Genomic DNA, 27749 nt, shown 5'->3' on the forward strand with positions numbered 1-27749 from the left:
TGATAAGGATGGTGGATACCACATGACTTTATTGGGCAAATTGTGCCACAGGAGTCTAACGCTGAACACATTTCCACTCACTAACCATGAAGAGTATTGCATATGGTGCTAAGAGCCGCCATAAACAAGTTACTTCCTCATTCCCCTTTGACAGTCAGTGATTATATGGAATTAAATAGTATTTCTATGATCATTTTTTAGTCTTGAAGGTCCCCAGGATTTTGGGCATGAATTTTCCCATCTTCTTGTCTTTGGCATCTGTGTCATATTCCTCTTCACTCTGACTTGTGTGTTCATCCTTTTTGCAGAAGACCTCAAATCTACTGTAGACTCGCTTTTCCTTCCGCATATTCTCCATTTTCTTCAGGAGAGTATCTCTATCCTCTGATGGTTGCCGCTGAAGATTTCGTTTCTGGCTCCCAAAACTCTCTGACCTGTGGATATTACAGCTTTTCTCCTTCTCACCTTTCCTTTCCAAGCTTGTAGTTGACTTTGAAAGATCAGGATTACTAGTGGATGGTAGTTGCTTGGCCAGTTCGGCTCTGTTCTTCTGACTGTTTGCAGAGATTTGTTCCAAAATCACCTTGGTATCATCACGGAGGTTGCTGCTATAGAGGATGTTAGCTGTGGATGAAGGAAATCTCCCCTGTGTGGGCTGGCTGCTTTTGGGAGGAAGTGGTGTTGCAAATTTATGGGTTTTTTCTTCCTCCATCATTTCCTGACAGTCCCCTATGGAAGATCGCTTGAGAACCACAGCTTGCTTATCAGACTTTCCAATCTCCAAAGTGGGCTCCTCCTCCAATTTCTTTTCACCTTTTGGGTTCAAAAACTGCTTCAGCCGTAGTGACCCTTTTCTTAAAAATTCCATTGGATTTTGTTCTTGTTTTGAACAGTCTTCCTCAGATTTATTGAGAGAGCTGTCAGATCCTTGACTTCTCGATAAGCTTTCAAGAACTGATGTGGTACTTGTCCTAATCTGTGGTTTCTTCAGTTCTGTATTGACTAATTTCTGAGTGTCTTCTTTGAATGTCACTCTTTCCTTCTTCTCTGGAAGAGTCAACTTTTGAGTGTCTCCTACAAATATAAGACTCTCCTTCTCTGGAAGAGCAGGTTTACTGTCTATGGGGTAAAACCGAGATGATAATTTGTCCACCTTAGTTCCAATATGTGCTAAGGGATCTTTACTCAATGTGTCAATAAGCTGGGGGGGCGATGAGGCCATTGCAAATGGTCTTTCAGCTTCTCCGTGCATTTTGTAAGTACTGCAGGAGTCTTTGGATTCTAGTACCCTACTCTCCAGAATCTTATATTGCACGGACTTGGTGCATTTCTTCTCTGCGTTCTGTGATTCTTCCTGTAGGTAACTGGAAACAGCTTTGGTATGAGTGACTGTAGCTCGCTCTGTGTCTTTGCCCACAGCTTTGTACTTCTCTAAAAGTTCTGCCACTTTAGATGAGGTGGCTGTCTTTATAGTTTCATTGTCTTTCGTCAACTCACTGGACATTTGTTCTTTCTGGATCATCTGAACCTTTTCTATTGCAGTGTTAGGCTGATCTAACTTGGCAGCGCTGAAAATCAGAGAGGACCTGAGTCTTGAGCTCCTCTGGATCAAAGGATTTATTCTGGACCTAAATGCATCTTGTTTCATTATAGGGGTTTCTTCACCTACTCTATCAGGATCTGAAAATTCTTTGGCACTTTCAATTCCCAGTGACTTGTTGTTAAAAGACATAGGGGATTTGAATGCTGGGATGAGGTCAGTGGGGTGCTTTGGGAGGGTATCCCCAAGAACATCATTATATGCCTCTGATTCCATAGGCATTGGAAGACCTTCTTCTGGTTCGGACTGGTATGCACTCAGGTATGAGGAAATCCTCCAGTTACGTAAACCTGTTCTGTTTTCCTGTGTATTCTTGTCCTCATCTTGGTCCTCCTCTTTGTCTTGTAAGAACAGGCGTTGTTCCAGGCTTTGCTTCTGAGTAGGAGAAGTCTGGCAAATAAATTTCTGTCCTATATTCTGCCTTCTTAACATCATTCCCATTGGGCCATTCCCTGCAGGATTCAGCTGATCAGAGCCATGTCTCACTTCCCTGGAAGAATTTGAAGGTACATAATCCAGCCTTAAGGGGAAACCCTCTTGTGGAAAATTGGATTCAAGTTCAGGGTATCTGGATCCCTCTCCGTAGTCTTCCAGTTCATTGAATTGCCTACCACCTCGGATTCTCTCAAAGAGTCCCTGAGGCCTGCCAGGAAGATGGGGATGTTCAAACTGGTACTGGTAGAACTGGTCCTTCTGAAAATGGCTAGACTGGATTTTGAATTCATCCATGTTGTTCAAGAACATCTGCCTGGCATACTGCTTAGAAGAAGCAAAGTTTTCAAATGTTCCTTCTGCAAAACTGTGTCTCTTAAAAGCATCCAACTCCAGTTGCTTGGAACGGAGAAAACCCCTGACAGGATCCATCTGGGAATTCTCCATTTCTACCTTTTTATACATTCGCATAGCTGACCCTTCGACAGTATGGCGCAACATGTCATCCCGCCTGAAATTTGACAGGAAGTACCTGTCTGGATCAACTCTGTCCATAAAGGAGGGAAAAAGACTGTCATCCCTTTGGAACATCAGGGGTGCTTTTCTTGGAAAGAAAGGCATGTTATTGCCAAAGGGAGTCATGGCAAATGTGTTGTCTGCCTTTGCCAAGACATTGGCTGGAGGAATAAGAGGTTCTGACTGTGCAAAGAGAATTCGGAATTCTTCATCAAAGCTGGCCACCAGCTCCCCCTGGAAGATGTGTGCAATGCTCCTGTGAATCTTCTCAAAAGACCACATAAAACTACAAAGAGAAATAGAAGTAATGATAGTGTATTAGCATCATACTTGAAACCATTTGCTAGCCTGAAGAAAATTCTCCCGATACTCTTTACTGCCCAGGCAGGCATTCATTGCACACTGTTGTTCCCAAACCTCATAGTTATGAACAGATTTGGCATCACATCTTTGCAGAGGATTTTACAAGGCAATAAATGACCTCTGTTCTAAAAAAGCCAGTCAGTAGTAACAACAGCAAGAGAGCAAGCTGGTGGTAATCCTTGTACGAAGTAGTTGTTCCTGCAATTACTTTGGGTTATAATTGCTTTTTTATAACTAAAATGTTATGCCCAACTTTAAAAAGAGCAAAGGAAACAACAGCAGGTCAGCCCTACCTCAGCCTGAAGGCAAACTGTGGAGCAAATCTTCCTGGAAGCCATTTCCAGGCACAAGAATAACAGAAAGACAACTGGGATCAGACAACAGGGATTTACCAAGGGCAAACAATGCCTGACCCAATCCGACTGCCTTCTACAAAGAGATGTCTGGCTGCATGGATGAGGGGACAGCAGAGCAAGAGTGTCCACATAGCCTTTAGGTATCATTTTAGCCAAACTGGACCATTAGACTGTATGAGTGTGACAGACAGTACAGAGGAAATTGTGTGGACTGTCAGGCTTAACAGGTGATGGTCAGTAATTTGAAATCTGACTGATAGACTGTAAGTGGTGTTACCCAGGGGTCAGGGCTTGGGGAAATAGTGTTTTACACTGTCATTAATGACCTGGACATCAGGGCAGTGTGTACCCTCAGAATGAGGAGATGGTGCAGTTCATGTGCCAGGCAGGGACTGGGGAAATGTACTGGCAGGAACCTCATGAAATTCAGCAAAGGCAAATGCAGAATCTTGCACCTGGGAAGGAACAGCCTCATCCACCAATGCAGCTGAGCAGGACTATCTAGGAAACAGCTTGGCTGGAAATGTCTTGATGGCTCTGGCAGGCTTCTCAGGACTACAGTCTCCCTCCTTAGAGATACTCAAAAAACATCTGGACACAGTCCTGCGCAGCTGGCTCTAGGTGGCCCTGCTTCAGCAGGGTGAGTTGGGCCAGATGACTGCCAGACATCCCTTCCAAACTCAACCGTTCTGTGCAGGAAGGAGGAAGACATTCAGTGTTATGGCTTTTGTCTTCCCAAGTCAAGCTTTCCTTGAAATAGCTACGTACCTGCCTGCTGATGGGAAGCAGTGAATGGATTCCTTACTTTGCTTTGCTTGTGTGTGCAGGTTTTCTTTAGTTATTAAACTGTTTTTATCTCAACCCACAAGTTCTCTCATGTGTGCCCTTCTCATTCTCTATCACATCATGCTGGGAGTAGTAAGCGCACATCCACGTGGGTCTCAGCTGCCTACTGGAGTTAAGCCACAACAGCCTGCAATTAGTGTATCATTTTTACAGATGGTTTACACCCTTGATGTGAAGGAAGCTTGGCTTCGGGTGTCTGGGCTTGTGGCCTTGTTTAATTGGTGTTATCTACCTCCACTGCAAAACAGAGTATTTTTTCTGAAAACTGCTACTCAGTATCCTTCAGTGAGAAGAGTTTTTGTCAATGCTTTTGGTTTGGAAGTGCCAAAGCACTGCTTTAGCAACTACCCAGCCTCTTGCTCACTGAAACTGGACATGTAACATTGCAAGGCTTCTCACCTGTAGTTGCCACTCAGCACCACCATGCAGTCCACCAAGAGGAATTTCTCTTTCACATGGCCTTTGAAGGACATCCCTGTGCGGCAGTAGTAGGTTGGGCCAGAAACTGTCCTCACCCTTAGGAACTGCAAACCAGACAAGGCACTCGCTCAGTTGGAAGCTGTTACTTCTTTCCCCCTGCCACTCCTTCTTCCCCTTGCTCTTATCACTTCCATCCTGCCACCATGCTTATATTCAGCGCTGGTGATTCTCTCTGCATACACCATGGACAGATAAAACCATTTATTAGTGTGTCCTCAGCCTTCATCCCTGTATTGTACCAGCTCCCACAGCTTTCTTCAGACTCATCTTTGACTAGGCTCTGGCCTGCTTTACTCTTTCTCAGGTTTTCACAGTCACAGCAGCCCCCTGTATTCCAGGACATTTCCCCTTCAGGATGTGAATTAGAGACAGGGCAGGTCTTTGGTTTGCTCACCTCCACATAGTTAAGATTGACTCTGCATTTAGCAGCTGTATCAAGGAAAAGCTGAGAGTTCATCTCATCAAGCAAGATGTACACAGGCACTCTGCGAGCAGCAGCATCCAGCACTTCAAACAGCAGATCCACATCAGTGAAAATGTCCATCACTATGGCTACCACCTAGGAAAAGAATGCAAGAAAGACAGCAATCTGCACCTGCTCACATTCCCAAGCTGTGCCAGTGTCTCCATTTCAGATTCCTTTTTAAACCTTCCCATTTAAAGGTTCCTTTAAATATTGTATGCCCCAGAACTGGAAACAGAATTGCTATCTAAGGTGCAATTCTGTGTACGAGGGTGAGTGGTGAGGAAAAATCTCACTGCCCCTGAGCAATCCCTTACTCAATAATCCAGTGAGAACAGGTATATTTTTGGTCACATAAACACAGTGGAAGGTTGTATTAAGCTGCTTGGCCACTACCTGTTCACCCCCTCCAACACAGCCCTGCCATTTTAACCTCCTGGCCAGTGTTCAGTCAGCCACGATACAGCTGAACCTATATGCTGCTAATATGGGAAGTAGCTTCAAAGCTCTATCTCCCTGTCCTTCCAAACTCTTATCAGTGAGCATAAATACCTGATGGAGGGGTCTAAGGAAGATGGAGTCAAACTCTTCTCAGTGGTACCCAGTGAAATGATAAGACAAATTGAAATACAGGAAATCCAGCTAAACACAGGAAGAACTATGTTTACTGTAAAGGTGACTGAACACTGAAACTGGTTGCCCAGAAAATTGGTGGAGTCTCCATATCCATCTTTGGATAGAAAATATCCTACATAACCTACTCCAATCAACCCCACTTTGAACAGGGAGGCTGGACTAGACCATTTCCAGAGGTCTCGTCCTCTAGAGGCTCTAGATGTCTCCAGAGCTGAGGTTGGAAACCTCAACTATTCAGTGATTCTGTGAACTCCTGGAATGTTTTCACATGGCTTTACACACTTTTTCATGAAATCAGAGAGCAGAGGCTAGTTTTGATACAGTAACAGTAGTTTTAGACTCATCTTTCCCCTTTGTCAGGTCCTGGGAACAAAGTTAAGGGAATTAACAGCAGACCTGATGCACTCCAATTCATCTTTTGCACACATATAATTTTATCTCTGCTCAAGTCGAGCTCTTCATCTTCTTACCTGTTGAGCTGCTCGAATCATTCTGCGTGCCTCCTCCTTAATGCTGGGATTGTCGGGGGGTGGTGGTTGCACGAGTGTTGTTACCTCTGTTCCCCTGAACCCAAAGACCATTGGCCAGCCCAGGTCAAGCTCAGGAACAGCGAGGTCTGAGTTCATGGGCCAGTAAGTCCCAGAGGATCCATCCATGTCATTGTCACCTGCAGTGTCTGTGCTGCCTTCCTGATTGGCGTATTGGGGTTTCTGGAGATTCTGGATGATGTGGTCCACCTCTGAGTTGCAAAGAAAATCAGGAGCTGCTTCCTCTGTCAGGAAGCGTTGGTAACTTTCTTTGCCCTCTTCAGTAAGCACATCCAGAGCTAAGCGGTAGTACTCCTTGTAATGGGGGGGCAGATAGTTAGGGTCAAGGGGATTGTCCCCCTGTGAGGAGCTTTGAGATCTACGAGCCATGAGGGGAGGGAGAGCTGTAAGAAAAGAACCAATGGTGAGAGCAGTTCCACTCCAGTGACACATCCATCCTCATAAATGGTTGGGTGTTGGGGTCCATGATGGCAAAATCAAAAGAGAAAAGATTCAAAGCACACAGAGTAAAGTTGGAGACAGTTCATCCCGAATGGACAGGGAGCCTTAAACTAGGCAAAGGCGGTAATCACTTCAGCACTACTTTAACACAATTAAATGTTTTGGGGTAAAATAAAGAATAAATCAAATTAGGCAGCACTGTGATGAACAAGGATGATGCATCTAACAAGTTAAATTCCCAACTTTCTTTTTCAGGCTGCGACTGCTAACCTTAAATGTGTGGGTTTATTTTAAAGTTATCTTGCCACATACACACCTCTAAAGAACAATGCTGCTGGTTATTATCTGAACTCTATTAAAACTCATTTCAAAATGCTACACAAATTATTTACTGTATGTAATATGGCACTAAGCCAAAATGCATATGCATATATACAAATGCACCCGCTAAATTCTTAGAAATTGGGGGTTATAATTTCCTCAGCATAAGAATAGAAGTAGGGTATGAGTGGAATGCAGGCAAGTATAAGGATATCCTGCTGCTGTGACATAGTCAGACATCAGACAAGTTTTTATGAGATCCATGAAGAAATAAAAGCCAAGGGACACGATTGCTTCATCAACGATGCTGAGAAAAATCTGAGCTGACAGGGCTGATATTCGCTATTTAACAATTGTCTGTAGCAAATCTATTGAGACTGAAGACAAATTTGATTTTAACCAAGTTTTGGAATAAAAGCTTATTGTGCCACAAATACATCTCAGTAAATAATATCCTGCTGATCTGCAAGGAACTCCAAAGCGCTTTGGCTTCTGCCCCTCAATTAATGTCAATGCTTAGATATCCTCCTCCTGTGGCCCCAGCACTGACATGCCAACAGAAGCTTCCTCATAAGAAAAAAAGGAGCGTGGCTGTCCTTGACCACTCATGCAAACTTAGATCAATAGGTAGGGATTGCCATGGATGTGGGAGGAAGAAAAAAGATTTCAGGCCTGTACTATCACTCGTGTTAACAGCTGTAAGTATAACACTAGAATAGTTTCAAGATAAAGCCTGAGTGAGCTTTCTTATCTGACTATGGGCATAGCACAGATCAGTGCTATGTTACTCCTACCTCAAACTCCCACAAGTTACTCCTGCTTCAAACTGCAACTCCTAGTAGAGTTGCATGATAGAACAGGAAAAAAAAATGGTCTTAATATAAAGGCAGGAACTGAATCTAATATATCCCTGTGTGAAGTATTGGAGCAGATAATAATCTTTATAGTCTGTACATACCGCTTTATTTGTAATCTGGATTGTCCAGATTTATCTTCCTACTCTTTTTTCTCTAAAAATAAAACGCAGTCCACTGTATACCTCCATTTTGGTGTGGTCAAGTCTCCTGTGTACCTGCTCTTAACAGGTTTAGTAGTGTCTTTAGCCTTTCATTTTAAGGAAATGCTCCTAGAGTTCCCTTCATTCTTGGATAAGAAACCAACATACTCAGATAATGACCCACAGGGGATGAGTGGTCATGTCAACAGCAAACTGCTTATAATGCCACCTTGCTGAGAACAGGAATGATAAGAGCCAACTACAAGAACAAAAATTCAGAAGCAGAAGAAACTGATACCGCCTGGACAACAGAAATGGCAGCGGGAATATAATGTTAAAAAAGTGGTGAAACAACCTTAATTTTATATTTTATTAATATAATTGCTTCAATACTGTTAATAAATCAAGAAGAAGATAGACCTTTAATGGAAAATGTAGGCTAATGCTAAGCATTATTAGATAAGGAATAGAGAAAATAACATCACAGATTCAGAGGGGACTCACCCCCTGAATGTGCTATGAATATGGAATTCTCATTCCTCACATCTTGAAAAAGGCTGCTATAAATCTGAATTATGAGAAGCCATCTACAAAATATCACCAGGGACAGCTGTCCGTTTTCTCCTCCCGTACAGGAATTAAAAGGACGTTAACATTAAACTGGCAGGTAATGGGTTCAAATGGAACACCCAGAAACATTTTTTCTCAATTATATGTAATCTGCAGAACTTCTTCCACAGGATGTTTTAGGATGGTTCAAGTACGTACAAACAGGACAGGCAAGCAATACTTTGTCAGGACACTTTTCCTCCAGCTCACAATTTGTGGCTGGAAAGGTAGGTCAAGAAAACACAGGGGGAAGGTTAAGTGGGGTAGTTTTTATGGTAAGAGGAGTCACTTTAGTTCCCTAAGGATTTGTGGTAGTCAATATATTCATGAATAAGCAGGAAAAATAGTGAAGAAATAGTGAAAAATAGTGAAGAAATACATTTGATGCAAAAGCAAAATAATCCTCGTGGAATCAAAAAATGGTTTGGGTTGGAAGAGACCTTCAAAGAGCATCCAGTTCCAGCCCTCTGCCATGGGCAGGGACCCCTTCCACTGGAGCAGGGTGCTCCAAGCCTCTTTGTCCAACCTGGCCTTGAGCACTGCCAGGGATGGGGCAGCCACAGCTTCTCTGGGCACCCTGTGCCAGCGCCTCAGCACCCTCACAGGGAAGAGCTTCTGCCTCAGAGCTCAGCTCAGTCTCCCCTCGGGCAGGTTCAAGCCATTCCCCTTGGGCTGTCCCTACAGGCCCTTGTCCCAAGCCCCTCTCCAGGTTTCTTGTAGCCCCTTTAGGCACTGGAGCTGCTCTAAGGTCTCCCCTCAAGGAGCCTTTTGTTCTCCAGGCTGCCCCAGCCCAGCTCTCCCAGCCTGGCTCCAGAGCAGAGCTGCTCATGGTTTTCTCTAAGCCACTGGCCACAGGGAGGAAACAAATCTGGAGCTGGAGGGGCTCCTGGGATGACTGAACACAGCGGTCCCAGTGTGACACGGGACAGACGGTCCCAGGGAGGTCGCTGGTCCGTGGGAATGCTCCGGGGCTCCTGCGCTGCTCCGCTACATGGAGCAGCACCTGCCCTGACCGCTGCCGGGACGGGACCAGGATCTCGGGCGGGCGCTGCCTCCTCCCGCGGTGTCCGAGGGAACCGCGTCGCCAGGGAACGCACAGCGAGTGCCTTCCGAGGAGCCGGCTGCCCTGTGCGGAGCGGGACGGCGGTCTGCCTGCCCTGCCCTCGGCCAACAGCCTTCACGCCGCTCGGCCCGGCCTCTCTCCCACCTAAGCCGGGCTGCGGAGACTCCAGCACCCGGAAAACCCCCACAGCGATGAGGCTGAGGCCAGGGAGCCGGGGCCGCAGCCCCGGGAGCTCCGGGAGCAGGCTGGGCCGGGCCGGGCCGGGCGGGGCTGCAGGCGCCGCCTCCACCTGCGGGAACAGGCTCTGAGCTCCGCAGCCAACACCCGGGCTGGAGCGTACCGAGCACGGCAGCACCGGCCCTGGCTGACGAACAGCGCTGGGAAACGAGCTCCGTCACCCTCCCTGGCTCACGGCAGAGAACGGAGGAGGGAAAATGCCGAGTCTGACTTCAGCCAGTTCCTTCTTAGGAGTTACTGCTGAGAAAGCACCATCAAATTCTGCCTGGGAAGAACCTGCAGGCTGCTGAGTGTGCCATTCCTGTCTTTGTTCAGGCACAGTTCTAGTTATTAAGCCTCCTCCGGTGGTTTTAATTTCTTCCAAAATAGACACACAAACCTGAAAACACAAAGCTGAAAAAGTACCTCGAATCCTGTGTCCAGTTCTGGGCCCCTCACTGCAAGAGAAACATTGAGGTGCTGGAGGGGGGGCAGAGAAGGGCAGCGGAGCTGGTGCAGGTCCTGGAGCACAAGTGTGATGGGGAATGGCTGAGGGACATGGGGGGTTCAGTCTGGAGAAGAGAAGGCTCAGGGGGGACCTGATTGCTGCCTACAACTGCCTGCCAGGAGGATGGAGCCAGGAGGGGCTGGGCTCTGCTCCCAAGGAACAAGGAATGGGACAAGAGGAACCGGCCTCAAGCTGCACCAGGGCAGGTTTAGATGGAGCTGAGGAACAATTCCTTCCCCAGAGGGTGCTCAGGCATTGGAACAGGCTGCCCAGGGCAGGGCTGCGTCACCATCCCTGCAAGTGTTCACACACCGTGGAGACAAGGCCTCAGTGCCATGGGTTAGTGGTGGCCTTGGCAGTAAGGCGCACAGTTGGGCTGGATGAGCTTAAAGGGCTTTTCCAACCTGGTTGATTCTATGATTTGGGGAAATAAAAACCAGAAATTATGCTTCTGCCACCATAAGCCAAAGTAACTCATGACCTGCCAGGTTATAAGTCACTAACAAATAGGCACAATGAATTTAACAGTAGCTACAATAGGTGTGTTTGACAATTACACTGCTCTCAAGGAAACGCAGGAAAAACCGTTGAAACAAGGAACCTTTTTTTCACAAGATCAACCCAGTTTACCCTGACCTTAAGCATAAGAACAGTCTAGAGTTTCCTCCCTTTCAAAGTCTAGCTGTCATTTACTTGATTCCCCTGAACAGATACTTGTTTTAGAAACAAAGTTCAGGAAGAATCTGATGATTTCCTACCTTTGGCTGAACACTTGTGTGAGAACATGCTTGCAGCAGCAGCTGTAGTTCTGAGTGAGCAGCCTGCTATGCACGCACCATAAATGCTATGGTGTGCTCACAGGAGTTCAGTGCCCTCAGGTAGTGCCAGAACACCACCACCAGTGCATGCAGGAAACAACACACTCGGGACACTTGTCATAGCTGCATGGATAGTAGAGGTACACAAGAGTGGCAATTTCAACCATCTATACATGCTGCACTCACTGTGTACACACTGGAGTACATCTCTTCATAGAATCCTTGGTAGAAGTAGGCACATTCTGGTTTGTGACAGCATAAATGATAACTAAGCAGGACTTTAATTTAAAAAATATCTTCGTCATTCTGCAACTCTTAAAAGAAAACTAACTTACTGAATAAGATTCCAGAGAGGGAAAGCACTAGGCAGGTCTTTGGAATTATCTGGAATACATCTACTCTACTCTAGTGAGACCCCCAATGGAGTACTGGGTCCAGCCCTGGAGCCCCCAACACAAGAAGGACATGGAGCTGATGGAGTGAGTCCAGAGGAGACCACAGAGCTGCTGCGAGGGCTGGAGCAGCTCTGCCCTGGAGCCAGGCTGGGAGAGCTGGGCTGGGGCAGCCTGGAGAAGGCTCCTTAAGGGGAGACCTTAGAGCAGCTTCAGTGCCTGAAGGGGCTGCAGGGAACCTGGAGAGGGGCTTGGGACAAGGGCCTGTAGGGACAGCCCAAGGGGAATGGCTTTAACCTGCCCGAGGGGAGACTGAGCTGAGCTCTGAGGCAGAAGCTGTTCCCTGTGAGGGTGCTGAGGCGCTGGCACAGGGTGCCCAGAGAAGCTGTGGCTGCCCCATCCCTGGCAGTGTTCAAGGCCAGGTTGGACACAGGGGCTTGGAGCAAGCTGCTCTAGTGGAAGGGGTCCCTGCTCTAGGGGAAAGTGTCCCTGCCCGTGGAACTAGATGCTCTTTGAAGGTCTCTTTCAACCCAAACCATTCTATGATTTTAATGATTCTATTCATTGATGGGCTTTGATTCCCTGATCGGCAACAAGAACTGTACTAGGCTGATGAATTCTCAGCGTGCATGAAGAATGCTATTTTTTATATCTATAATGTAGTGTATTTGTATTGCAGCATTTGTGTAAGTCGTAAAAAGCATGGGTAATTTCTGAGAAGATATATCTCAGGAATACTTAGCATTGGTATCATCCCAATAATCTCCCTCCAGCTTCTCATGTGCTGCTATCTACAATGAATCTATTCCATGCTTTGCATAAGAAGACATGCACAAAATGACTGATTCTCTTTCAGTAGTGCTTCAAACTACTTCACTGCCATTTAAGCAGAAGGGGTGAAGTTAACTGGAACCTCAAAGGATATATAATGCCAGAGAGCACATAAGTACATAAGAGTGTAAGTACTTTCTCATTCCCTCTTAAACCTTTGGCAGTTGACATATAGGATTGCGTGGAAGAGCAAAATGAAGAAAACACTTTGCACAAGCAGCAAACATTGGGCAAGAGCTCTGTGAAATGCATGGCCCATGTGGGCCCTTCCTCACGAGTGATTGTCAAACGGATTGTCTCATTAGACAGCAATCCTTTGCTTTTATGCCTTCATTCCTTTAACAAGAATTCACTGAACACCTTCTCAAATTTCCTTAATTTGGAGTGAATGAATGAATGAATGCCCAGATTAGGGCATGCATGATTTAATAGTATTCCTGCATGATGGCTGTATTTTTCTAGATTGCAAAATAAGGAGCTTGGTAAAAAAAACAGCTCAATGCCTGATGACAGCAAAACTGCACCTGTTTTTGCTTTGGATTCTTGTGCTTTTATGAATAAGGAAAGAACAAAATCATTATGCACTCCATCTCTGGTTAAATAGATGATGAAGGCTTAAAATAGTCTGCCAGTCAGAAAAGTGGCTACTGTACCAAAGCTTCAGGAACAGTTCATGTATGTGAATCAGATGGAGTAAAGAACATCAAAGTTGTTTTTCCTAGGATGTTAAGATTAAGACATTGACAAGAGTTTAGTGATTCTTCATAGTTTAGGGCACCAGTGCCTGAAACTTAGGCTCCCACTAGGACTAGATTTCATCAACGTCAAATATCGAGAAAATTAATCTGTTTAAAATGATGTCTGAAGTTGTCAAAAGCCTTGTTTTTGTAATTCTGTGGTTAAAATACCTTTGCAGTTTGCTTTTAAATTTATTTAAGGTCCTTATATTCATACTTCCATACTTAAATTGTCTCTGAAGTGTTAATATGAAAGTGTTTGTCTAAGACAATCCTCCAGGTTTCTGTTCCATAATACATGTTTCTGTATGGCTTTAATGCTGATGGATAACACAATATTAATAAATATGGAGATTACAAAATACTGCAGTTCAGGAGAAATCAAACTTACAGTTTTACAACTTTGTCCAAGTCTTTATAACAACTGAATGTGGCTACACATACATGTGTTCTTTGAAAAAGAATATAAATCAGTCATTATTCACAAATGTTAACAAGTTCTGCTCTGTTTTTGACAGTATTTGCCTGGAATATTATTGATAACATTCTTTGTGTTGACAGAATCCCCCTAGAAACTATGCAAAGGCACATGGACAAAAAGGGGGTGATTTGTTACAGCCAACATGTCCTCCCTAGGGGCAAATCACACCTAATGAATCTGGGGGCCTTCTACGATGGGGCCATGGCATTGGTGGATAGGGGAAGAGCAGGTGACATCATCTATCTGGACTTCTGCAAGGCATTTGACATTGTATGAAGTTTAACCATGCCAAGTGCAAGGTCCTACACCTGGGTAGGAGCAATCCCAGGCACAGCTACAGGCTGGGCAGAGAAGAGATTCAGAGCAGCCCTGCAGAGAAGGACTTGGGGGTGTTGGTCGATGAGAAAATGAACATGAGCCAGCTTCAGTGTGTGCTTGCAGCCCAGAAAGCAACCATATCCTGGGCTGCATCAAAAGGAGCGTGACCAGCAGGTCCAAGGAGGTGATCCCGCCCCTCTGCTCTGCTCTCATGAGACCTCACCTGGAGCATTGTGTGCAGTTCTGGTGTCCTCAACATAAAAAGGACATGGAACTGTTGGAGCAAGTCCAGAGAAGGGCCACGAGGATGATCAGGGGACTGGAGCACCTCCCGTATGAAGACAGGCTGAGGAAGTTGGGGCTGTTCAGCCTGGAGAAGAGAAGGCTGCGTGGAGACCTCATAGCAGCTTCCAGTATCTGAAGGGGGCCTATAGGGATGCTGGGGAGGGACTCTTCATTAGGGACTGTAGTGACAGGACAAGGGGTAACGGGTTCAAACTGAAACAGGGGAAGTTTAGATTGGATATAAGGAAGAAATTCTTTACTGTAAGGGTGGTGAGGCACTGGGATGGGTTGCCCAGGGAAGCTGTGAATGCTCCATCCCTGGCAGTGCTAAAGTCCAGGTTGGACAGAGCCTTGAGTGACATGGTTTAGTGGGAGGTGTCCCTGCCCATGGCAGGCGGGTTGGAACTAGATGATCTTAAGATCCTTTCCAACCCTAACTATTCTATGATTCTATGTCCAGCCCAGCCTTGAACACCACCAGGGATGGAGCATTCAGAGATTCTCTGGGCAACCCATTCCAGTGCCTCACCACCCTCACAGGGAAGAACTTCCTTATATCTAATCTGAACTTCCCCTGTTTAAATTTTAACCTGTTACCCCTTGTCCTACCACATAAGCCCAGCATCTGCAATTGTGAACAGCTATGTGACATATGAGCACTCCAAAAGGAATCACTGAACAGCTCCCCTTCCATTTACATAATGAGTACTGAAAAGGCCCTAAAGACCCTTAGTACAAAATCCACAGAGCCATAAACCCTACAATGTACCACCAGAAGGGAAGAGGAAAGCTCAAACACACCACCAATGTCCTTCATGCCTTCAGTAGCTGCAACTTTATCAGGAAAAGCACCTGAGGAAGAGAGCTCCCACTACCCTGTACAGAGAAGCAAAGGACTCTGACCATATCCTGCCGGTATGACATGGGAAAAAATCCCAGCTTTAAACCTGAGTTTATGAGCACAACACACCAGTATGGGATCTGAGAAGATCTTGAAGACAACTGAGCATCCTGGCATATGCTACTACTTATCCTGCTGTCCAGTAACTGTTTCAGAGGAAAAGGAAAGAAAAATTCCAGAAGCCAAATTATGTAGCAAGGGGAAAAATTCCAACTTCTTCCCAGCACCTGGCTGTTAAGCCTCAGGTAAATGAAATTTAAATAAAGTGCAAACAAACTACAACCAAGGGAACAATTCAGGTGTCTACACACAGGTGTTTAATGTTACTTGGGATGCCCTAAGGTATCTTGCCTGGCCTGCAGCTGCTGGTGGAGAAGGGTGTGAGTCTCTCACAGGGCTTGTGCCACATCTGCTGTACTTCAGATACCCTAAGGCACCTGCAATGATGGGAAATAAACATCTATTTATTTCCTTGCTTCTATGAAGTTTAGGGACCAGGACTGCTCCTGAAGGGTCAGATCCATTAACCAAATGCAGGTGTATAACATGCCTACATGCAAGCTAAGTGTCTTGTGTTCCCCTTATAGTTGATGGAGAATAAGTTAAAAAATCAAAGGAATATGGGATAAGATTCACCTTCTAATATAGATTTGGCCAAGTCTTCTCTTAATTTTTTCCCCAGTGACATTAACTAACCAGCCTTTCAAAGCTTCAGTGCTCAGTCTTAATATTTTTTTAACTCCAAGATTACCTTTATCCTGTCATACAATCCATTCTACCAAGATCCAGCTTGAAACTTTCAATACTTTATTCTAGAACCTGCTTAGGAGATGGGTGATTCCAGAATTTCAGTTTTTACATGGCTAATGACAGGATTCAAACAGGGTGCTTTTACCTTTTCGGTTGTACTTTCAAACACCTACAGCAGGATATATCAATCTCACCCAACTTCAGGTATCCTCATTGCAGAACATTGCCGTGAATGTTCATACTACTATTACCAACCATCAAATCTAGTCAATACAGTGACTTGAGTAATTGTCTCACACTGAAGTAGACACCCACGCAATGCTGATGAGTTCCACCATTACAACATTTTGTGAGCCATTGAATTCTGATAGTTCTTTTGTTCTCTGCCCCAGGTCCATTTTAAAATGCAGCCAACCAAGCTGAACACAATATATAATTATAGAATCACAGAATGGTTTGGGTTGGAAAGGACCTTAAGATCATCCAGTTCCAACCCCCTGCCATGGGCAGGGACAACTTGCACCAGACCATGTCACCCAAGGCTCTGTCCAACCTGGCCTTGAGCACCGCCAGGGATAGAGCATTTACCATTTCTTTGGGCAACCTGTGCCAGCGTCCCACCACCCTCACAATAAAGAACTTCTTCCTTCTATATAACTTGAACTTCTCCTGTTTAAGTTTGAACCCATCAACCCTTGTCCTTTCACTACAGTCCCTAATGAAGAGTCCCTCCCCAGCATCCCTATAGGCCCCCTTCAGATACTGGAAGCTGCTATGAGGTCTCCACGCAGCCTTCTCTTCTCCAGGCTGAACAGCCCCAACTTTCTCAGCCTGTCTTCATACAGGAGGTGCTTCAGTCCCTGATCATCCTTGTGGCCTCCTCTGGACTTGTTCCAACAGTTCCATGTCCTTTTCATGTTGAGGACACCAGAACTGCACACAATGCTCCAAGTGAGGTCTCATGAGAGCAGAGCAGAGGGGCGGGATCACCTCCTTGGACCTGCTGGTCGCGCTCCTTTTGATGCAGCCCAGGATACGGTTGCTTTCTGGGCTGCAAGCACACACTGAAGCTGGCCCATGTTCATTTTCTCATCGACCAACACCCCCAAGTCCTTCTCTGCAGGGCTGCTCTGAATCTCTTCTCTGCTCAACCTGTAGCTGTGCCTGGGATTGCTCTGACCCAGGTGTAGGACCTTGCACTTGACATGGTTAAACTCCATAAGGTTGGCATCAGCCCACCTCACAAGCATGTCAAGGTCCCTCTGGATGGCATTCCTTCCCTCCAGCGTATCAACTGAACCACACAGTCCCTGATGAAGAGTCCCAGGCTGAACAGACCCAGTGTTCTCAGCCTGTCTTCATACGGGAGGTGCTGCAGCCCCTGATCATCCTCTTGGCCTCCTCTGGACTTGTTCCAACAGTTCCATGTCCTTCTTATGTTGAGGACACCAGAACTGCACACAATGCTCCAAGTCAGGTCTCACGAGAGCAGAGCAGAGGGGCAGGATCACCTCCTTGGACCTGCTGGTCACACTGCTTTTGATGCAGCCAAGGACATGCCTGGTTTCTGAGCTGCGAACGCACACTGAAGCCAGCTCATGTTAAGTTTCTCATTGACCAACACCCCAAGCCCTTCTTTGCAGGGCTGCTCTGAATCACTTCACCCAACTTGTACTTGTGCCTGGGATTGCCCTAACCCAGGTGTAAGACCCTGCACTTTGCTTTGCTGAACTTCATGAGTTTGGCATTGGCCACCTCTCAAGTGTGTCAAGGCCCCTCTGGATGGCATATTCTGATGGTTATCTTACCAGTGCTGTATTTGTAACAAAACTGCCTCCCTACTCCTGCTTGGAGTTGCCATGGCATTGCACTTGAGTTCACTGGCTACTCTGAAACCCATTAGTTTTTGCAGTGGTTGTTGGAATACAGTCTCCTTTCTATAGGTATGAAATGTATTATAGTGTAGTAACTAATTGTGATGCATCAGTTTACCAAGTGATCCAAGGCGGTCTGCACACCTGCCCCACCTTCTATTTTTATTGACTTTCCCAATAATCAAGCACCTAAAAGCTTTATCACAAGTGTTTTTACTTCATTGATCAAAATATTCAAGAAATAAAACATAACACTGAACTTTGGACTAATCTGTTAAAAACAAGGCTATCCAATGGTGACATTTTGGAAACAAAACTTATTAATAAAGTGCCTGTTTTAATTTTGACCTGTCTCTTGCCTTGTGTATCTCACAACTGCTTTTTAAAAGATTAAGAGCAGGAATAGGTTGCCCAGGGAGGTTGTGAATGCTCCATCCCTGGCAGTGTTCAAGACCAGGTTGGACGAGGCCTTGGGTGATATGATTTCGTGTAAGGTGTCCCTGCCCGTGGCAGAGGGGTTGGAACTAGATGACCTTAAGGTCCTTTCCAACCCTAACTATTCTATGATTCTATGATGGGGGACTGTAAAATCATCTGATGCAATACTGGAAACCATTACCTTAGCACTGAATACTGCAGGTCAGTGGGCACCTGGCTCGCATACTGCTACTCAGCACTTCACAGTCCCACTCAGCTGTGGACAGCTGGGTCAAAGGAAGATAAAAAGCCCTAAATAAATTTATCCAGTTCTGCAATGAGGAAAACTACTTCCTGACCCCTCCAGAGAAGTCCTACAATAAAAGACTTTCTTATCACTGCTGTTTTGATGTACAGATGAAAGAGCAGTGGCCACAATCAGCACACAGCACAGTCTCACTCTATAAAAGGCCTGACCAACAGAGGAAAACAGAGCAGAGTAGAGGGGAAAATGCAGATACAAAGGGCAAAAAAGGGCAATAAAGAGCCAAACAATCTTCATCCTGAACACCCCAGTTGCTTGTACAGTCAGGCAATAACGTTCCTCCCATTCACCATATTTAAACATGTATTGGAAAGATTACCTTTTTAAAAATACAAATGGCTGAGTCAACAGTTTCTTAGCAAGCTACTTCAGTGTTCCTTTACCTCTATTGCAGTGAAAATGCACCTTATTTCATAAAGTAATCTTTAACTTCAGATCTTAACTGTATTCTGATGCCTCTGCACAACTGAAACATTTCCTAATACCAGGTCTTTTGTCTGTTCAAGAACACTGTAAATCCCTTCTCAGCTTTCTCCACAGTAACTGGAACAGGCTTTCTGCTGGCAGGGCTTGTTTCCTAGCCCTGGACAATACCTGTGGCTTTTCCTTAGGAATTCCCTGGACTTCCTCTGATATTCCTCTTCACATCACTGAACCTTGATTTCTGAAAATGCAGCCTTCATTCTGGATTTCTGAATATTGTTTTATATCTGAATGTATTGAAATACATTTCATCAGATTGTAGTGTAGATTTACCATTTCCTCAAACTTTATATTATCCTTGAACTTTACCAAACTATCTACTGGTGACATAAACATTTCATTGACCTCCTGAGCAGCACTGGAGACAGACTCAGTAGCTGATAAGTCTGATAAAAATGGACATTATTAATACCTTCTCTTTAATGATTGATACAAACAAATTACTATTTCATTAACTACCTAATGCAAGACCTGTTTATTTAACATAATGTAGTATTTAAATTACATTTCAGAAAGCATTTATTTAGATGACTTGGAGAAATCAAGGCTTATTATAATAGGTATTCTTAGACCTTCACCATTCAAAACTGTGTATTTACTTGAGACTCAGAGGGCATACAATCAAATCAGGTTTTTTCCTTTGTATAAATTACCCTGCACTGGCAGCATGTGGGTCCATCTGCATTATCCTGGCCATTCAGCTCACTTGGTCAGTTTTCTTCCAAAGCTCCCTACAGTTATCTCAGGATTTAACAATTTCAGTGTTTATTACCACTGACTTTCAGTGAACTTCACAAGAGATCTTATTAATGGCATTTTGAAAGCAATGCACTTTTATTCCCTGAAAGGATTTTGGCATATCCAGCATTAGGGTATGGATTTGTGATCAAATTACTGTGAACTAAACTAAGTTTGCACAAACATCATGATCCACAGTCCCCACCATACACATTCCTTGTCATGAATGAAGGGCAATTCCTTCTTCAACAAAAGTGAACTGTGGTACCTTGCATTTACCAGAGAGTACTACAGATAAAGGTACACACATAGAGACAGCTGCCATAAAACTGTTCCTCTGCACTGACACACCCGAGTGTACAGTGTTTCTGTGTGCATCCACATCCTTCAGCTGAAGCTGTATTCAAAATAATGTATTCCAATCAACCTTCGTGTAAATGATTGAGATGGCTTTTCCTCACATAAATCCCATTGATTTAGATTATAATCCTCCAGAGAAATTATAGATTTTTCTAATCCCATTGTGAAAATGCCACTCTGATTTTATGCATGTTAACTCTCCCATCACTCATCACCATTCCAGATGGAGAACCATAACTTACTCAACTGTTTCTGTACACTGAAACTGCTCTGTGCCTCTGGTGATCCTCCAGAATATTCTCTTCTCTGAATCTGTTTCACTCTACTGTATTCTTTTTTGAGTTGGTGGGACTGGAGCTGACAGATGGAAGTGAAATATGGTTTTATATGGAGTGTTCACATTCTGTTCCTTTCCTAATATGCCATTTGCTTTTTGACCACCAAGGAGCAATGAGCATCCTGCTGATTTATGGCACAGGACTACTACGTTTGTGTTTTTTTTCTTTCTGTCCTGCTGTTGCTGAACTGCCCCAATGACCACCAACTGACTTTCCTGTATTCCAAGAGGTTACAAGCAAACAGCCTTGCTGGTTTGACTGAATGTACAGCTATAGTAAAAGACTGTGATGATGAGTCAGAAACCCATTGTACTAGATGAAGTACCAGCAATTATTAAATTGATTCTTGCTTAGGACGGTCTCCTAATTTAGTCCCCACTACACATAATAAACAGATGAAAGGAAAATGAGCTAAGAGGTACAAAGGCACAACCATGAGATGTGCAAATTTTGCACTGTACTCACAATCAGTTGTGGAATTTGGTGGTCTGTAGGCACTGTACTACAGAAGCTTCTAAGGGGACATCTGAAAAACAACTTTTTGAGGGAGTTTCTAAATATAAGGAGAAGCATGGGAGAACCATCATGATGCCTAAAGGATAGGCAAAGTAACTGGAATCAGACAGATAATCTGTTAAGGAACGTACTTGCTCCACGAAGAGCGCATGGACCAAGATGAAACATTTGTGAATTTATTTTCACAGGGATTCCAGGCTAGCTTTAATTTATCATTTGACAAGTCACCACACTGGTTCCCATCTTCTCTATACAAGCTGTGCAGTGTTTTGCATTTACTGTTCCTCTGATTTTGCACTCAGAATTGGTATTTCATGAAGTCAGGAAAAAAAAGCACTGATCCACAATGTCTTCTCCTCACACATTCTAGAAGGCTATTCCCATTATTTAGAATTTCATGCAGTTCTGGGCTCTCCTAAGCAATCAATTCGTAACACCAGCCACGATCAGAACCTTACTATGTTAGGTAATGTGTGAACCAAGACTGGAAACTTTAGTTCCTTCCCAAGAAATCCTTTCTTTAAATCTAGTAGATCATACAGTGATGAACACAGAAAGGTACAGAGAAGGCTGTAGAAAGAAACAAGTATTCAGTACACTAGCTCTTTAGCATGCTAATATGGGATAGTTGCTGGGGTTTTTCAGGAGGAAGCTGAAGGAGAAAAAGAAGGTTGGCTTTGTAGCTGTTATGAGTAACTCCTCCCATGCTTGGGGGCAGTGGATAAAGGAGAGCACGAAGGAGCTTGTTGAAAACAAGTGGGAGATGAAGGCTGATATAATGGGCTGATGAGAGGCAGGATTCAGTCTCTCAGCAGCAAAGGTCTCCTCCACCCGTCTGCTTGGGCTTTCCCAAAGACACTGGGTTGTTTGCTATGGTGCCAATGCAGCTCTGCACAGCCAAAAAAACAGTAGCAGGGGAGAAACAGGAGGAGAGAAAGGAGGATGGAGCTAAATTACCAAGAGCTTTTACTGAGGAGGGAGTCTCCAACAGAAATTTCCCTTGGCTTGGCCTGAGGCCTGTTTCTGTTCACACTGGTATAACTGGGAGTGACTTTACTAGCTTTGATACTTATCAGAAGCATTCCGGTTTCGTGATCCACAAAAGCTATCAGACCCTCTTAATATTGGGAAGGATAAGCAGTAGTGTGATCACAGTCCACCACTATCTCTGCACAGAAAAACATGTAACCATAAGGAAATTTTTAATGCAGGCAGAGCATGGAAGAGTGACAGATGAAGTGAGATGTAAAAAAATTCTCCCTTTACCCCTTAAGAGCAGAAACTGGCAAAAGTATAGACCTGTTGGCTTGTGCATCATTTGCTGCCTGCCCAGATGATGTGCCATTTCAATGGACTTTAACTGTTTTTCTAAAAAAATAGCACAAAATTCTGGTTTCAGCTCTGCTGAGGGGCTGAGCACCACAAAACCCTCAGAATCAAATAAAATAAACCAAATGGACCTGTATTTTTCTTGACTCTTTGTGCCAGGTGTGAATCAAGAACAATGGATTGTACCCAGTCTAAAAGGAAACTGGCTCAATGTTTCCTTTCTGTCTCATCTGCTGCTGCCTGACAGTCCCTGCTGATGTCTCAGCACCTCAGGCTGGCTCTATCTTCCTTCCCAATGCTGACTCCAGTGCTTGTTGTTACGTGTTTTGCCTGCACAGCAAGTTCCCAGCCTGCCTCTCTCAGATCATCACTTTGCTGGCTGGACCTGCTTCTCTGCTTCAAGACACTCCCAAAAGCTGGGGCCTCTGTAGGTCTATGCACCAGCAGAGGGAACTGCCTGTGAGGAAGCAAGGCTCTATCACTGGCTAGTGAGATAGGATCTCTGCCTGACACCCCATGCTTATGTGCAAGTATAGGCACAATTTGCTGGGCTTAAACACCTTGTCATTTCATCACCCTGGATATCAGCAACAAGAAAAAGGCCACACAGACAGAATAATTTACTTTAACCTGCTGGATGGCAGAGTCACAAAACACCTCTGTGCTATTAATGTCTGACGAACTTCCAAACTCAGGTCAAGAAATAAATCGAAGCAATTTTGAGAGTCAAAGCAGCAAATGGTAAATCCAAGAGAAGAATGTAAAGCACAGTTTACAAACAGTGGTCCAAGAGGCACACTGGACCCATGCACCATGTTCAATGACAATACTTATATCTCTTATGAGGGGATGTGGAACATTTTCAGGTTTCCAAAATGTCTAGAACCCTCAAAACTTAGAAATTATTAAAGAAAGAAAGAAAAGCCTGATAATAGAGAAAAGATTCTATGAAAACAGGTTGCTAATATTCAGGAAGGGTCAGTTTTAGAAGAGGACAGTAATGCCCAAGATCAAACTACCTGAGCAGACATAGTGACAATATGACATGGAAAATGTTGGTTTGCTCTCAATAAAATTTTGTAGTAGGTAAAAGATTTGGGGAGGGACCTGTTTCCTGCAATGTGGTTTAAAATGAGGTTTAAGGACAGGGTTATTTAATTCTGCATTGTGTGATAGAGGGACAGCTAGTGCCTTCTAATCCTGCTGCAGCAGACTGAATAACTTGTACTAACAGTGACAGATACGCTCATCCTTTCCAGAACCTACTCCTACATGTACTAGCTGTCTTTACTAAGAATTGTACTTCTACTGAGAAAGGATCTCTCATTTTAAGACCTCTCACCTGCGAATCTCACAGTGATGTGCCTCTAGCTCTGGAAGTTTTCAAGTGCACCCTAGAATTTCCTGGTTTAGCCATACAACATTACCATGGGAATTTTACAAGAGCTGCGGCAAAGGATGCTGGATACCTTCCTACTAACTGCTCTTCTCAACAAGCAAGGCTCAGGTATGTTCCACAGAACCACATGGTGAAACGTGCCTAATAGTCTGAACTAAACCCTTTCTCAGCCACAACTGTGTCTGCTGAGTCCTCACAGCAATTATTTTTCCTCTTTCAATTTTCCTTTCTGTATTTTCTGCTGAAGTCGCTCTGTGCTCTCATTCTCAAGGTTCTCTCAGTTTCAGGCTGTAGGCTCCAAGCCTGGCTTACTGTTAAAATTTCTGTTTGGAAGACCAAAATAAGGGATTTGTTATTCCTGCTACAATGTCACATATATAACTCCCAGGCCTTTTCTTTTGGTCATCTGACTAGTCTGTACTGATCACTCTGTGTTAAAAGCATGAGTGAATGTGATCCACTTCTTTACTCTAGGTGGTCTTATACGGATCTCAGTCATCATTTTAAAAAACCCTGTATGTCTGCCCTCTGTAGTCTGCGTTTCACTTCATCTGAAGTCATGATCGTCACATGAGAAACTTCTTCAATTCATTTAATCAATTCACTCATTGAGCTTCCAGAGATTACAACTTTACTTCCATTATTACATATATCTGTCATTTAAACCTATGAACTGGCAAAATAAACTCTGTCTAAAGTGAGTAGTACATGTCTTGAATGCTGCAGGCATGTGGCATGGTAGAATTGGGAGCCTGGTCAGCACCTCAGAACAGCTACTGGACTTCCACCCACCTCTGCTTAACAGTCAGTGCAAGGGATCCCACAAAATATTCTTTGGAGAATCAGGGATTCAGCCAGATGTTCAGAAGGTCCAGGGGATCTTCCCACAGGCCAGAGGAAGGGGAAAAGTAGCAGAAAAAGTTACATGTAATTTCTCTTGTGAAGTGGTTATTGAGACAGCACCTGAGCATGTCTATCTTAGCTGTTCCTATGCAATAAAGGGTCCGGAGTGGCATGTGTAAACCCAGCCTGCAAAGAGTCACTAGGGCAAACCTGATGTTTACATCTACCGAAAAGTGAAATGCAATACTGCGTGCAAAAGAGGCCTCTTACAGAGAGCAGACTACCAGAAGAGAGAGAAGCACAGAATCGTTCAGGTTGGAAAAGACCATTAACATCATCGAGTCCAACCATTAACTTACCACTGCCAAGTCCACCACTAAAACATGTTCCTAAGCACCATGTCTATGACAGCAACACTTACACCAACCGTCCCTTTCCTTGGGTTATTATTTATTAGGTAGCAGGTATGCAGAAGTCTGAAACAGAGAACTTAAAGAAAAGGTCCAACAGTGTAAGGTATAATTTGGAGATGGAGAACTACATGCTGCCCTTGAGTTTTACTTTCCCTCACATCCTGATTTTAGAAAAGCACTCCAGAAACTCCTCTTCCTCATTAGGGCTACAAAAATCCAGTGAAATGGGTTCTACTAAGCAGTCCAAAAGCATTCCATTTAACCATAAAATACAAAGAAGTCCAATTCTGGAAGGTTTGGAGGTGAATTTCAGTTGCTTGGAAAGCTTGTGATTGCCTTACAAATGATGTACAGAACAAAGGTGTCTGTTCTCAGCCATGACTCTGCTCTGGCACAATCATACCAGGCTGTGGGATGTGACATTTTCACTTTTTCCTTTGACACTGAATTTTCCCTACAACCACACAAGGAGTGTAACTTTGCTTTCCTCAGAACACTACTATTTCCACTGCCAGGTGACAGCAAATAAAACTCTCAAATACAGCTCTTAAGCCCCTCACATAAAAGGGAGTTAGGCCAAAGATGAAAAAAACCTTTCTCCCCAGACCGCAGCCCTGCTGTGGTTTTGCAAGAGTGAAGGCGTGCTGTCTTTTCTGCCTGCTTGCCTCCTCCTCTAGTGAAAACATATGGTATTGTAGGCTGCAGAAAGGCATCACAGGCCGCCAGTGCTCTGCACTGCTCTGGGCTGGGGCTAGCGTGTTGTTGAGAGTTGTCTCGATCACAGCTGAGCTTACTGAAACTTCCATGAAGTAGATGTTCTCAGCAGAAGGATGCTATAGGCACTTTTGTCCCTTTACAAGTGCCTCCTCCCCTCTAACTGTTTTAGAAGATAGAGAACTTCAGTGAACCTGGGTCCTCAGGCCAGACACAAGCCATAATTGACCTCTATTGACCTTACTCAATTTAGGAACACAAGACCTTCCCCTTCCTCCATGCTCACACACAAAACCCAAGGCCTGCCAGACAAGCTCACATCTGTGGAAAAAACTAAGTGAGAATATGCACGTGTGCCTGTGCACGCATGTGTCTGCACGCATCTGTCTGTGCTTTTGCATGTACGTGCATGGATGTCTGTGTCGCTGCTTGCAGGCCGTGTCAGCAGACAGCTACACACCCCTGCAAGGAAAGCACCCATGCTACACACCACAGCGAGGAAAGGTGCAGTGGGCCTCAGGAGCTCTTTCTTGGCTCTTTGCCTACTGCAGACCATGGCCCTTCCAGCACCGCCACCAGTGAAGTCCTCTTTGTCCCAATCTCTTGTCTACATATCCCTACCATGTTTCTTATCAAAAAAGGCCAGATCAGGCTCTGTCATAGGAAGCTGAGTCAGGCTGTAAGATCTCTTCCTGAAGACAGGAATAAGTTCTGAAATAGGCAACTTTTGGGCTTCCCCAAAGGAGATGGGACAAAAGTCTGGTGTTCACTAAGCAGTTTTGATCACGCTACCTGAAGATTGACAGGTCTCTTCCCTCACCATCCACACTGCCTGCATTCTGTTCCCCTTTCCCCCTTGCCCATCCCGCCTCGTGGGACTCTCCTTTCTCCCATGACAGCCACAGCATGGCTGAGAGCTCCTGCTCCAGTATGGTGCCTTTCTGCTTTGAAGCAGCCATCTCCTGCCCACGACTGCCTGAAGAAGTCCCTGCCTCAGATCCCAAGCGCCCAGCCCTGCGCAGAGAAGCAAGGACAGGACCTCCCCAGCCCTTGCCCGCCAACTCACGTGGCCATTGGGGTACCCCAGGAGGTGCCTACACTTCTCCTACCTTCCCAGGTGAGCCAGGGCAGGTGGTGGGTCGTGCTCTCCAGCTCTCCGCTCCCCTGGACGTGCCTGCAGCCTGATTCACTGGCACCTCCAAGCCAGCGAGAATCAAGCTCCACCCAGGGCAGAGGGTGAGTAAGAGCGAGAGAAAGGCAAACTCCGGAGAGTTATTCCCTCCCCAGGATTGCAGGGGAGCCAGAGATAAGGGCTGCACATTCCTGAGCCGCAGGCGGCCTCTCCCTTCCCGTCTGCCCTGAGCCTGTCAGACCAGCTCGGGCCTGGCTGCGGAGCAGGCCTGGGAGCAGGCTCAGAGCTGGCAGCCGGGCAGGGGCCCTGGCCAGCGGGCCCAGGCTCGGCCCAGGAACGCTCCATCCCGCAGCCACCCAGGGAAGAAGGGTTCGGGCTCATCAGGGACTTCCCATTCTCCGGTCCCTTTTGGGGAGACAGCGGTGTGCTGCAGCAGTAACTCCTGGGCAATGGCACCACTGCAGCAGGAGCGGGCAGGGCACTGTGCCTTCCTCTTCCACAGCAGCAGCTTCCACCCGTGTGCCCCGAGCTCCTTGGGGTGCTGTGCCAAGGGTGTCCGAAGCCAACCCGTGACCCCCCGTGTCCCTGAAGGTGCCGTGCAAAGGGCATCGGCGGCCGTACCGGTGCCCCGCCTACCCTGCTGCCCTCGCCCCCCGGGCCGGCTGGCGGAGCAGCCCCTCCTGGAGCCGGAGTCACCGCGGGCGCAGGCGGAGAAGGGTTAAGCGAGATTCCCCGCAGCCCCGGGCGTGGCCGCTCCTGTTATTTCACCTTTCATGTTCTATCTTATTCAGCCTGGCAACCGCCGCGGCTGCTGTGTGCCGGGCGGTGCCCGGGCGGCTGGGAGGGCGCGGCGGGAGGCGGATCCGCGGGAGGCGGCGGTGACTCAGGCCGGGCAGCCCGGTTCTGGCGGGCCCGGGCACCGCGGCGGCGGGAGGGGCGGGCGCCATGCTCTAGGTGCGG

The 27749-nt window shown here is 45.6% G+C and overlaps 1 protein-coding gene across 3 annotated transcripts; it reads right to left on the reverse strand.

Moving 5' to 3' along the window:
• Window positions 1-27633, reverse strand: FAM83H (family with sequence similarity 83 member H). 3 transcript variants are annotated; one of them, XM_062628464.1, is made up of 6 exons: window positions 26767-27633; window positions 24480-24567; window positions 6163-6623; window positions 4988-5152; window positions 4513-4637; window positions 1-2834 (listed from the first exon to the last, which is right to left on the reverse strand). In XM_062628464.1, exons 3-6 carry the CDS (start codon window positions 6607-6609, stop codon window positions 191-193), a joined length of 3381 nt encoding a protein of 1126 aa, XP_062484448.1. In that variant the 5' UTR covers window positions 6610-6623; window positions 24480-24567; window positions 26767-27633; the 3' UTR covers window positions 1-190. The 3 variants fall into 3 exon arrangements, with proteins under 3 accessions (XP_062484448.1, XP_062484447.1, XP_062484446.1); XM_062628463.1 differs by lacking the exon at window positions 24480-24567 and having other exon boundaries at window positions 26767-27632; XM_062628462.1 differs by lacking the exons at window positions 24480-24567; window positions 26767-27633 and having other exon boundaries at window positions 6163-7035.
• Window positions 27634-27749: the final 116 nt, after the last annotated feature.

Source organism: Pezoporus occidentalis, unplaced genomic scaffold (assembly GCF_034315485.1).
Source record: "Pezoporus occidentalis ecotype Australia unplaced genomic scaffold, CSIRO_AGI_Poc_V1 ctg317, whole genome shotgun sequence".
Classification (NCBI taxonomy): Eukaryota; Metazoa; Chordata; class Aves; order Psittaciformes; family Psittacidae; genus Pezoporus; species Pezoporus occidentalis.